This window comes from Glycine soja, chromosome 8 (assembly GCF_004193775.1).
Source record: "Glycine soja cultivar W05 chromosome 8, ASM419377v2, whole genome shotgun sequence".
Lineage (NCBI taxonomy): Eukaryota > Viridiplantae > Streptophyta > Magnoliopsida > Fabales > Fabaceae > Glycine > Glycine soja.
In genome coordinates, this window is record NC_041009.1 from 22,597,416 (window position 1) to 22,611,070 (window position 13,655).

The 13,655-nt window shown below is 33.1% G+C and overlaps 2 protein-coding genes across 2 annotated transcripts; one reads left to right on the forward strand and one right to left on the reverse strand.

Annotated features, from left to right (window-relative positions):
* Nucleotides 1-5,387: 5,387 nt before the first annotated feature.
* On the forward strand, nt 5,388-8,254 carry LOC114422775 (6-phosphogluconate dehydrogenase, decarboxylating 2). The gene is made up of 2 exons (XM_028389301.1): nt 5,388-5,544; nt 6,512-8,254. Exon 2 carries the CDS (start codon nt 6,522-6,524, stop codon nt 7,980-7,982), a length of 1,461 nt encoding a protein of 486 aa, XP_028245102.1. The 5' UTR covers nt 5,388-5,544; nt 6,512-6,521; the 3' UTR covers nt 7,983-8,254.
* A 3,459-nt stretch (nt 8,255-11,713) lies between these two features.
* LOC114422776 lies at nt 11,714-12,570 on the reverse strand. Its single transcript, XM_028389303.1, has one exon. The coding sequence runs from the start codon at nt 12,251-12,253 to the stop codon at nt 11,867-11,869; it is 387 nt and encodes a 128-aa protein (XP_028245104.1). The 5' UTR covers nt 12,254-12,570; the 3' UTR covers nt 11,714-11,866.
* Nucleotides 12,571-13,655: the final 1,085 nt, after the last annotated feature.

Genomic DNA, 13,655 nt, shown 5'->3' on the forward strand with positions numbered 1-13,655 from the left:
TCAATTTTGCCACTATCTTCTAAGTTCTAATGATATGTTCCAAGCAATAAGCATTATTTCAAGTGGCTACAGAACTATAAAAAACCCTGCTGGGTTAATTGTTAGAACCAACTAGTGGTGCACTCAACATAATCAAAAACACCATCATAAAATACTTGCTGAGAAAACAATTTAGAAAGCTTTCATTCATGATCACATCATCCAGTTCCAACAATCACCAAGGAAATCTGAACAGATTAAATAATAATAACAATAATATAATAATAAAGAAAATATGAAGCCAAAAGAAAAATGTTTAGCTAAAATATAATAATGCAAGAAGAAAAATGATAATGACATATTTCTTTAATATATTTTTTTCAAATACATGTATTATTAAATGAATTTGATGTGGTGTCACTAATTAAAATGTTGTGAGTGTTGTGGAAGTAATTATGTCAGGTGGAAGTGAAGTGAGTGTGGGGAATTGGACATGGTGCAGAGAAAAAAGGTGTTTGCAGTGGCTATTGTCTGACGATGGAAAGGTCGTTGCCAAAAAAAAGGAAACATATGGACAGGGTACCCACTAGAATCCTCTGTACTATATGGATAATGGGTTTTTCCATTCTATCTAGAGCTTCACTAAAATGTTACTGCAAAATACTAGAGTTTTGCTAATTTACTTTTCAAGTAATTCTTTTCTATTTTTCAATCACATGCACTTTTTTTATTTAAAATAATTTTATTCAAATCAGATAAATTTATTACATATAAAAAAAAATCTTTTAAATATTTAATCTAATTACATACTTAGTACTTAAAATTTTAGTCACTAATTAAATTAAAATAATTAATCTCAATTGATTCGTATACTTAATGATTCTTGTATTAAGTTTGGTTTAACCTACCTAAAAGAATTGTTGAAAATTAATGTTTACTGAATAAATGATTCGCGTTTTCTTTTGAAATGTACTATCATGGTACCTGCACCACAGAAAAAAAAAAATGCATTGACGTTTGTTTATAAACGTGACATTAGTTAGTCATGTAAGACTATATCTTTGTCATCAAATTGTTTTTTGTTTTGTTTTTTTATAAAAAAAAACGAGATGATTTTTTTCCAAAAAAATAAACAAGAGATGATTTCAATGAATATTATTAAATGAAAATGCTTAATGTGCCTGATCATTAGAAATAAACTCATCTTAACACATTTTTTTTTTGTGACAATAGCAATCCCAAGCCAATTCATTAACAACTTGCTGATAAATAAAATACCATATGTAATGGTGAAACTTGGGAATAGCATTAGCCACCCTTGCATGTTGCAAGGCAACAAGCAACTCTATTTCTTTGTCTCCTCACAAACCCATACTCTAAAGTTTGGAAACATGGAAATTATTCTTCTGCATTCTGTAAGAATAGTACCAATATCAGAAAATTCTGGTGGAACCTCTCTAATTTCGTCCACCGCTAATTTGCAGTCCATTTCAAAAATCAGGTGTGTCAGTCCCAAATCCACAGCTTCACCTCCAATCACGGATCCTTCCACTCTGTTTTTTCAGCAACAAAACATTGTCTTTCTGCCGTACAAAAGTTGATCTAGTTAGTAAGGATAAATTCATATATCTTATAAAGAAGTGGATTTGAATCCCTCTAGGTACTTTTGTAAGCGTTTTTTGTGAGTCCTAAGACGTGTTTGAGACATGCCGGGTCCTCAGATCCAACTCACCTAAACTTTTACTCTATCAAACAAAAACCTCTTTTACATTACTGGACCCAAAATGCAGCATCGGTATTGCATTTGTAAAATCCATCATAAGAAGACCAGGAATCTAACTTTGAGAAAGTGTGGACAAATTCTTAAAATCTTAAGATTGTGAATTTAGATCTAACTCAATCTCAAAAGCTAATTTAAGGGGTGAGAATTGCCCCTAACTCTCAGCTCCACTAACAATTTGTCTAGCACTGTCATCCCAAAGCTTTGCTTTTCGACTCCTCCAACTCCAAATGCTCCAACTGGTAGCACCAAATAATTCACAGATTCAAACAGTTTCTTAACACAAACTTAATATCATAAACTTAACATCGAAACTTTTTTTTTAAACTCTTTCAAGAAATATCGATCACTATATACTGTAAATTAATATCTATTGGAATGTGTTTCAGACTTACCACCAGTTCTTAAAAATTACAATATTATAAATTTATTATGTTCATTGTATATTTATGTTTGATTAAAAGTAAAAATCTTAAATTAAAATATTATTATTTGTTATGTTCATTGTATAGTGGACAAATACTTCATATAAAAAATTAAGGGGAAGACTCGGCCAGAATAATTGAAAATAAATTAAAAATATAAGATTTAAGTTATAATAAAAATAAAATAAGAGTTCTAAATGAATGTCTAAAGTAAAATAATACATGCAATGTGAAAAGGGTTGCAAAGACAATAAAAAGGAAAACGGAAAATGCACAGCCCCACCTAAAATTGTTTAATTTTTTGCTAAAATGGCTTGAGAATAGAAGAGTTAAATCATATAACTAACCAAACTTGTTTTGGTGAGTTAAATGCATTGACTTATCAAATTCAATCCATTTTGACATCTTTATTATTATTTTTTGATGGAGAGGTCTTTATTTAATATACATGACAATTAAAATATTTATTATAGTATAATATTTATATTAGTTAAATTTATATTTTAAGAAACAAACTATCACTCAAACAAATGAATTTAAATGTTATGTACCGATAGATAAAATAATTTTATATTATCATCCCATCATAACTAATCATTTATATGGTTTTTAAGATAACTGATTTTCTATAAGATAATTATTATAAAAGTTAATAAACTTATCATAGTAATGATTTGTGATTAGATAATGAGTTTAATGTCTATAAATTGATAGTGTAAAATAATCTTATATTGCTATCTAATTATAAATTATTGTTTGAATTACTTTAAGATAATTATTTTATATCGATAAAGTGCTTGATTTTTTCCTCAACAAATATTGGTTTCAATTTTCAATTTTGCTCTCATAATGAATCAATCATGCTGATTTCAATGAAGGCAAGTGTGAAAAGGAGGCAGGACCAAATGAAACAGGGTTTTTCTTTGTGCGCTCAGAAGAATTATTGGTGCACCCAACAATAATACTGAAATGGCGAAAATGTCCTTCATTAAAAATTTAAATAACCTCTCTCCTTCATTCCCTCTTCATCGCGTTGTTGCTACTGTTCATCTCCTTCCTTTGTGTATCCAGAGCTTCGTCGTCAATCCCTTTGTCGTCGCCATGTCATCAATGACAGCCTCACTGTCGTCTCTACCGTAAATGTCATGCTCCCTACCCCTCTGGTGGTGTGCTTGTTTTGTGTATTGGGAGATTAGTATAATGCATATGGATTGTCAATTTGTAAGGGTTATACAGATTAATTAATCCGTATAATGATCCCGTTCCAGAAGCTTCATTAGTTGTTGTATTTCAGTATCACTGCCTTTTATGGAAGAACGGTATGCACTTCTTGCATTGCATATTTGCTTGATTGTTGTATAACTATTGACATTGTGTTCCTTCAGCATTAACAAAATATTTCTTGGTTTCACCATTGACTTTGTCATATAAATAATAATTATCTTTTCATCCTTAATCAATCGACCAGTGTATGAATGTCCAACTAATGATTTTGTCATTTCATGATTGTGACTCCCACACATTAACTTCACCATTCATCATTGGCCTCCAATCACTGGTTTCCCACGCAATTTAAAGAGACACCCACATTTCCTACTTCCAGTATCTCTTCTTACCAAATGTTTCTTTCTGACCCTATACTGGCCACTCATTTCACAATCAATTAAGACAAATGACGTCCTTCCTCTCATACTAGTGTTTGTGTTTGACCTCATAATGACTGCCACAAAACTAATTTCATAAGCAACAGCTCGAGCCCAATTCGAAACATCATCATGGGTAACAAACACCTACAATACAATCCAGACATCTTTGGTCTTCAAGAAACATTCAATATCTTACTTTAACAACAAAAAAATCATATTAATACCTGAAAAGTATTGAAGGCATCAGAACAATCAACATGTTATGATTTCACACCAGCTTCGTTTTTCTTTTGTTCATTCATATCAACTTCTTCAGACATTATATCGTCATGCATTCACTGATCTTCGTCCATCTTAACAACACATTCAAAAATTTCAATCACAAACAAACGACCCCTAACCACACCATACATATTATCACACAAATTTCTAATTTTTTTATTGCATTTAATAATATAAAACATTAAAATTGATAACCCTATATATTAAAAAAACCAATAACATCAACTTTTTCTACTTAACCATATAATACATAAAAAATGATAACCAAACCATATATACTAAAATAAATAATATTATTGAACTTAATTCTAATTCATCAAATTATAAGCACCAAAACAACCAATTTTAAACCACAACGACTCAAATAAATTATAAGTCTAAATTATTTTACAATTAATACCACTTCCAAAATATAAAAACAAATACTTACAAATTAATTATCAAACAACACTTATTTAAAAATATTTAAAATAATAATACTAATTACATTTCAAATAAACAATAAAACAACTTTTTAAAAAAACTAAAAAATATTTATCTTACAGATTGTCAGTCCTTAAGTAACTTATTTATTGTTAATCCTTATGCTGCTTACGGATTCTTAATCCGTAAGTGTTATACGCAAAAAAAAAAAAAAATTCAAAGAAAAACTTACCTCTACCGTTAACAATCACACCAACCACCACCACAATTACCACTTGTCGATCTACCTCTGTAACACTTTTACTTCGACCAAAGTAGATACAATGCACCTCTCCTCTCATGAAAATGAAAAAAATGCAATGAAACCAAGAGAATGAATGAATGAATGAGTTAATAACGTGAGAGAAAAAGCTAAAAGGAAGAAGAGCACACAGGGGTATTTTCGGAATACCAGATTATTGCTGGGTGCATAAGCAATATGCTTGGTGCACAAAGCAACAGCCAACGAAACATTAAGAGTTTGATATTGGGCCTGAGTCTGACCCTAACCCAACCAAGTATGAACTGAACTGAAGTGTGACAGTATAATATTAGAACAGTAACAAGAACGGTGTCGTTCCACCCACCGCGTTCCACCTACCCCCACTGGAGTTGCATCGGTAGTTAAGTTAGACAACAAGTTTGACCCGCACCTTTCGTTAACTTTCACAAAATAATAATAATTATATTATATTACTAAAGATAAAATAAATGGTCATGTACTCATGTTTCGTTGGTCTAAAAAATTCGCTGGTTGGTCTCGTTAGCCATCGTCGACTTTCAATTTTCTACTGCGAACAATAATAATAATAATAATAATAATAATTTTTCGTTATTGATAATCTTTCTCACCTTGTATTGTTATCATTATTATATAATATATATATAGCTTCTACCCTCGCTCGCATCTTTTCATCCGTGCTCTGTGATTCCAGACCTTAATTTTTCTCTCATTCGCTTCAAATTTCAGGTTTGCCCTTCAAGTCCCCCCCTTCTTTTTTTATCTTTTAAATTTTGGGATTCACTTTGACTCAGTGTTGGTGGTTTATGTGAAGTTAAGGTGTATGCCCTCAAAATCTAATTGCAACTATTATCTTAATTATGCTGGATTTATTATTCTGTTTGTTGTGGTTTATGGGAAATCAATGAGGCACTGTGATTGCTCTTTTTCTGGGTTTTATCTTATGAGTGTTGCTGATCTGTGTTTATGTTCCTAGTTTCTTGCTGATTGGTACCCTTAATTGTTGTGGGGTGAGTTTGTTGGACCATGATATTCTTGGTGACACTGATTTACTTGCAGTGGATACTCTGTTGTGATTGTTAATTCATATGATTTGTAGGCTTACTCTCTGTGCCTTAAGATTTTGTAAGATCTTGTAGAACTTGGCTATCTTCTGTATTTTTAGGTGAACAAATAATTGCTTTGGATTGCAATTTGAATATGTAAAAATTGTTTGTGTCATGGCATTTTGTGTGATTTCGAGTTTTAGGCTGTAGCTATATGTGCAAATCTAGACAAAAAAACTTACCTTTTGTTTGGTAGTTGGGTTTAATAGTTCACACTAATCTTTTAGATGAGTGAAGAGAATAGAAGAGCCTTAAGGTACTCTGATGTTTCTATAACATGACCGTATAGGGTCTTTTTGTAATCTCACTTTTTTTTTAAAAAGTTTAGTAATTTTAATACCTTTTTTTATTGTTGAATATCTTAGAAGGCACCCTTTCTATTTCTTCCTTACATTCTTTATTATTGGAATATGTTGAAGTTTGCTGTACTCGATAGTAGTTTTGTTGATGGCATACAGAGTCACCAATCAAGTTCTAATTGTCTTAAGTTATCGTAGTTTACAGCTTTTTGTTTTCCTTCAATCAGAAGATTATTCCAGTTTTTGTGTACCTCGTTCTTATTATTGTGTTCGTTATCAATCATTGAACAGGAAATCAATTATGGCTCAACCCTCAACAAGAATAGGCCTTGCTGGACTGGCTGTTATGGGCCAAAATCTAGCACTCAATATTGCTGAGAAAGGCTTTCCCATTTCTGTTTATAACCGAACCACTTCCAAGGTTGATGAGACTGTAGAACGAGCAAAACAGGAAGGAAATCTTCCAGTTTATGGCTACCATGACCCCGAAGCTTTTGTTCATTCCATTCAAAAGCCTAGGGTGATAATAATGCTTGTTAAGGCTGGGGCACCTGTTGACCAGACCATTAAGACCCTATCTGCATACATGGAAAAAGGTGACTGCATAATTGATGGTGGTAACGAATGGTACGAGAACACCGAAAGAAGAGAGAAATCGGTGGCTGAATTGGGTCTGCTCTACCTTGGGATGGGAGTTTCTGGTGGTGAGGAAGGTGCTCGTAATGGTCCCTCTTTGATGCCTGGTGGTTCGTTTGAGGCTTTCAAATACATAGAAGATATTCTTCTCAAGGTGGCAGCTCAAGTCCCTGACAGTGGTCCTTGCGTGACTTATATTGGTAAAGGTGGCTCTGGTAATTTTGTGAAAATGATCCACAATGGCATCGAATATGGTGACATGCAGCTGATTGCAGAGGCCTATGATGTGCTGAAGTCAGTTGGAAAGTTGTCAAATGAGGAACTACAAAGTGTCTTCTCAGAATGGAACAAGGGAGAACTTCTGAGTTTCCTGATTGAAATCACTGCAGATATATTTGGAATTAAGGATGATAAGGGAGATGGATATCTTGTTGACAAGGTCCTAGACAAGACTGGCATGAAGGGCACTGGTAAGTGGACTGTTCAGCAAGCTGCTGAATTATCAATTGCTGCTCCCACTATTGAAGCATCATTGGATGCAAGGTTCCTGAGTGGGTTGAAGGAGGAAAGAGTTGAAGCTGCAAAGGTCTTTAAATCAGGTGGCATTGGTGATATCGTGACTGATCAACCTGTAGACAAGAAAAAATTGGTTGATGATGTTAGGAAGGCTCTTTATGCAGCCAAAATCTGTAGTTATGCACAGGGAATGAATTTGATCCGTGCAAAGAGTATTGAAAAGGGTTGGGATTTGAAGTTGGGTGAACTGGCCCGGATTTGGAAAGGTGGTTGCATCATTAGAGCAATATTCTTAGACAGAATCAAGCAAGCGTATGATAGAAACCCTAATCTGGCAAACCTTCTTGTGGATCCAGAGTTTGCAAAGGAAATAATCGATCGCCAATCTGCCTGGAGGAGAGTTGTTTGCCTTGCTATCAATTCTGGTATCAGCACTCCAGGTATGTCTGCTAGTCTTGCTTATTTTGACACTTACAGAAGGGAAAGGTTGCCAGCTAATTTGGTGCAAGCTCAACGAGACTACTTTGGTGCTCATACATATGAAAGGGTTGACATAGAGGGGTCTTACCATACTGAGTGGTTCAAGCTTGCCAAACAGTCTAGAATTTAGATTACTGTATTTGAACCAATCAGGATTTTCCTAATAAATGTAATGTTTTCTGCTCAGACTGTATGCTGAGTTGAGTTTACATAGCCACAACGTGGTGAAGTTTTATTTATATTATTTCCAACTGAATTGCTTGATAGTTTGTTTTCCAACTATGTTGTATCTTTGCTGATCATGCTTTGTGCTTGATACAAAATTGTCCCAGCTCATGGTGCCTTTTTAATTTTCACATTTTGATAAGATTTCCTTCAGCGTCATGGATACATGTTATGTTACACCAGGAGTTGAAATTTTTACATTTATTGTTAACTTGTTGAGTTTAATGTTGATCTACTGTCAACAGTGAATAAGTTTGATATTGTTGGAGAATATTAAGAATATCTTTCTTGAGTTATTTAGGTTTTGGTCTTGTTATTGGTGGGCTTGGGCTTGTACTACTAGTACTAGTGCTCGACCTAAGTATTAGTATAAATATCAGTATTAGGTTATCTCCATAAATATCTTTGTTTATTAATTTGAGCTGTCTTTGTCGCATTTCTTTTCTTTCTTGATCCTAAACTTATAATTCTTAACATACATTATCGTTTAATCATACATTGTCACTTGTCAAATAATTTTGAGATTCTCAGAAGTCAAGCACTTTTAATGTTATGGCAACATATGGTTGAATGATATTGATAAACAATGGATCTAAATTAAATTTTTACTCTGCATGTGTTGTCGTCAAACTTTACATGGCTATTCTGAGCTCCATATTAACGGGCATAGTTTTCTTAAAGCCAACATAAAATTTGTATATTTTTTATTTATTTATGAATTAACAATTCAATTTTTGGTTTCTGATAGAGGCCAATGGCAATGATTAATCAATGTAACTGCCCCCACTTAGTAGGACTATAGGTTGTTGTTGTTACTTTATTTTCTATTTTAAATCTCTAATAATAGTTGCACATTTTTGGAATTGCATACTTGTGGACTGTGGAGGATGACAAATTTCGATTTTGTTGTAGCTTGCCCCACAGATAAAGACAAATTCAAAATCTGCCTTGCACAGGTGTGGAAGATGTGTTTATAGATGGACCCTTTTTCTCTCCCATTTCCTCCACTTACTCCTAATGTTTGAATTAGTTAGACAGAAGTAACATGCAAATTCATATTCTTCTTGAAAAATGGATACTTTTCTTTTCCTTCATGTTTTCTTATTTGTTGGGGTTGATCTTTGGTTTTACAGTGTAAATCTTTTATGCGAGAACCCTATAACTACCAGGATTGGTGTTATTGAGGATAAAAAAACCAAACTGAACTGACCGGTTCAACCAAAAAAATAATGAACTAGTCAGGTGTTCAGTTTGTTTAGCCCAAAAAATCAATGAACTAAATCTGTGGAGAACTGGTCCCAGAGTCAGTGGTGAAGAACAGGTTTAAACCAATTGTTTCATTTTTCATTGTATTTTTTTTTATCTATCAAAGTATACTTAGTCAAATAAAAGCCCAATGTTTATTGTTAAGTTACAAAGGTTCATATATGAAGTTCACTTATAAATTGTTATTATTAGCTTCTCATTATATTGATTTTGCAACTTACATGTTGCATAATATGAGCATTTGGTTTTAATTTAAAATTTTACCTAGCTTGATTTATTTTATTTCATTACTTAATGATTATATAAAATTGAAAAATATTTAGTTATCACTAATTTGACCATGGTCGAATCAATGAATAGTGCCTTCCCTGTATTAATGACTAGTATTTTATAACACTATTTAGGAGTGAGCGGCTTTTCTTTTAATTAATTTGCATTTAGCCTTTTCTTTTTACATTTCCAGTTTCCTCTACTTCCTCCTTGTATTTGAGCTAGTGGTTAGAAGTAACTTCTGTGAACCCATATTTTTCTTTCTTTGACATTATCTTTTCTTCTATGTTGATGTTGAGCTTCTTGGCTTTTCTGACATTTTCTTTCAAGTCTTCAGTGTCCATAATGAACTCAATGATTGAGAAACCTATTATGATTTTTTTTCAATAATGAGCTCAATGATTGAAAAACCTTTAATGTTTTTTGGCTGAATCAGGGATTGGCACAATTCATGTGCAACTTTTGCACTAAAGAATTTCTTGTCGCAATTCTTGTTATTGAGAATAAAAGGTATTGCACAACTCTTGCTTATAACCTCTCTAAAAGGATGTTACGAATTTTAATTATGTGTATTTGATTGGATCTCTGGTGGTACCCATCATTATCTTTGCCTGCGTTACTTGCTGTTAATTGATATGCAACAAGAATATCTATTCAAATCACAAAGCTCTATTGCAAGTGGTGACAAACCAATTGAGTATTTAAAAATAGCTTATCGACTCTGGAAAGCAACAAAGTTCAGGGTGATTGATATGCATGTAATATCTCTCATGGAAACTATATAATTCAGTATATGATTTAAACTGGAAGAATCAATGAGCATTATAGCAATCCTAAATCCTGATCCCATCAAAATTGCCATTAAAGATTTAAAGCGGCAGTTATTAACGTTATAAATGCTACATGCAAAATTATTTTTTTATCCGTAGGAATAAAATAGGTATAAGGATTTACAACAACTCATGTTCAGTTAGTACTTGCAGGTGAACTGACCATTACCATGATCATGTGAACAATGACAACTTTCACCAAAGTGCTTTCCTTGGTTTTCCTTCTTTGCTGAAACGTGGACGAAAGAGAAAAAAAAAACTCTTTTCTATCTTCTATATAAAAAAAAAGTCTCTCTCTCTTTCTCTCTCTTTCTCTCTCTAATGGTTTTATATGAGAGTGACCTTTTATGATTCCTTTCAAATCATGTGTGCCCTCATGTATTTATGTCACTCATACAGCCTAAAACTTGCGATTGCCTTGCTGTTGCATTCGTGTCCAATCTTTGCAAAGTTGGTTCACATAACCAGCCAATGCCCTGTCACTGCACAATGCTTTAATTGCTTCTAGTTGTCATTTATGTAACTATGTGAAAGCCTTACCCTCTTTCCAGCGCAGCATACCCCATTTCGTTCTGCATAGCATTTGGCAGCATAGACACATGCATGCACGAATCATTATTGGAATGTTTTTTTTCCATATAAAATACTTTCTCCCTTTGTGCTAATGTTATCCTCAATCTCTAACTGCCCCTTGGCCACTTTTCTTGTGTCATGTTTCTTGTTTCTTCTGTCAACCAGCTCAATACAACTTTTTGCATAGTAATCAACAAGAGAAATTTCAACTTCCAATTCAACATTCTTGTAGCAGTAACTTCATCTAGTTTTATTTTTATGTCCTCTAGTTATGGAAATTTCACATTTGATGTCTTTTAACTACAACAGCAATGTCCTTTCACCCTTAATTAAGTTGTTTTTGTATCAATAATGATGTCTTGATGGATGACCAGACATTTCTCTTCACTTATAGCATGATTTCGTATTTTAAAACAAGCTAGGTAAAAACAAAATATATCTAAAGATGAAGTTACATGTTGAAAGATTTGACCCTCTTGTCTACAATTTCTCCTCCCTCCTAGAACTTAGAAGTTAAATTAAACTATCATTTTTTTTTTCTGGGAAGCTGGTGTTATTTGGCTTGAATACCACTGATAATGATTCAATTCAAGTATAGTTATGGCGTGTTTCTCATGGCTCATACATTAATCCTCACACTTGGATTGTTTTCATATTAAAAGAATAACAACATTCAACATAAAATTTAGTTTTAAAATGCATAAAACTTGTGATTCCATTACTTGAAAGAATGATTATGGATATTTCCTTTGGATAGAAGAGGTATGAGTACAACAAATCAACAAATTCAAATTATGAAGGATGCATGGTTACAAAAATCCCAGCATCATATACAATGGACACAATTTCATCATTTTTTACTTCTGCTGTCAACACGTTTCTTCTCCTGTTTGTTTGCATTCTTCTTAGAAGAAAATTTGCTTCCATGATCTTGTTTATCTTTCTTAGAGGCTGCGGTGCCATGACTACTTTGCCTGTGAGTATAGGCATGGTGGTAATGAACTGGACCGGAGGAAGCATCCGAAGCCATCGAATCATCGCTTTCTTCTTCATCCACTTGGGCCCCTTGCTTCTTTCTCCTGTTCTCACCATAGATGTTGTTGTCATGATATCCATCATTTTCATTGCTGCATCCAGCATCGTCTTCCTGCATGGGAGAGGCAATATACATAGTCCAACCAGATTCACTACTGCTACATCCTTCTGCACTACCCCAGATTTGTTTAAAAGAATCCATTTTCTGAGCAAAGAAACAAAGAATGAGAGGAGACTATAGCTGATGAATGAAATTATACATTGAACTTACATTAATAGAGAAACATAGATAGATTAGCTTGATATCTGTTTCAGCTGCCGAATGTTTTGGTAAAGGGCCTTAAAAAAAGGTTGTGAAGTGAAATGGTAGATGCACTGTGTGCTAAACAAAGGGCTTAAATTCAAGGAGGAACCAGGAAGGTTCCTAATACAAATTAGAATAATATGAAAGGCATCAATTAAACAAAGGGAATGTTGGGACTGCAATCTTTGGTCATAAGAAGTATCTATAAATAATATTTTTTAACCTCTGCCGTTGCCATCTTAAATAGAATTCGTCTGACTTTCATTGCATAATACAGATGTCCCAATAGCACAATGTGCACAACTGGAGGGAATGTAAAATCCTTGTCCTTGAATATGCCTTTTTCACTTTGTATGTATCCATCATTGCATAAAATTCTTTGTCTTGTCTATAGAAAACAGGTCAATCTAATATTTTCTCAAGCATCTATATTCTGCGTGGATTAGTGTATATTTTATATAGAATGTTAGGGACACTCTCCATATTTGTATTAAATGAGAAACTGAATCTTGATGATTCTAATGAATTTTAACCCATCATAAAGAAAGTCTTTAAGGGAGAGTGTCACTAATATTATTCAATCTTATATTATGTATAAAAATTGGTATCCTTTGATTGAGGCCTGTCTTTTTTTATAATCAACATTGATTAGTTTTCAAACTCTAGTTTAACTTTAATATATTATGATGGCAAGTCGTTGCTGGTAAAGGGTTGTTGGCTAAACTTTGTTTAGGTGTGATGTGATCGTGCTAACCACAAAGTTAGACCACGTAGAAGACCTACTACTAAGTTCGGCTTTGGCCTAATGGACTTAATAACCATGGGAGAGTTTTGGGTGATGCTAGGTGCAATAGCTCTATTGTTTGTGCGCCCAGTATTTTTTGTTAATTCCAAAATTATCATACGCCGAAAGTATGCGAGTTCGTGATTGATTCATATGGTTTGTACGGATGAACTTGATCCGTATGACTCATATGGATCAACTTGATTCGTATGACTCATATGGATTAACTTGATTCGTATGACTCATACGGATCAATTTGAGTGAAGGGCATTTTTGTCCATTCACTTAAAATATTGGGTGCACCAACAATAGTGTTGGGTGCACCTAGCATCACCTCAGCCCAACGTATTTAGAGGGCTAAAAGGAATTTTAAAATGAGATCTTTTTTAATTTAATAATTTTTTAGAATAAAAATTAATATTTTTATTTTTATTGAAATTTTTTTGTCAAGCTTTTAAAGAAGCAAAATTATTTATTAATTTATTATAATTGATTTCCTTTCATATTTCTTTTTCA

Excerpts from the sequence above, each read along its gene's own strand:
- LOC114422775 (XM_028389301.1), top strand. The coding sequence starts at position 6,522 with ATGGCTCAACCCTCAACAAGAATAGGCCTTGCTGGACTGGCTGTTATG.
- LOC114422776 (XM_028389303.1), bottom strand. The coding sequence starts at position 12,253 with ATGGATTCTTTTAAACAAATCTGGGGTAGTGCAGAAGGATGTAGCAGT.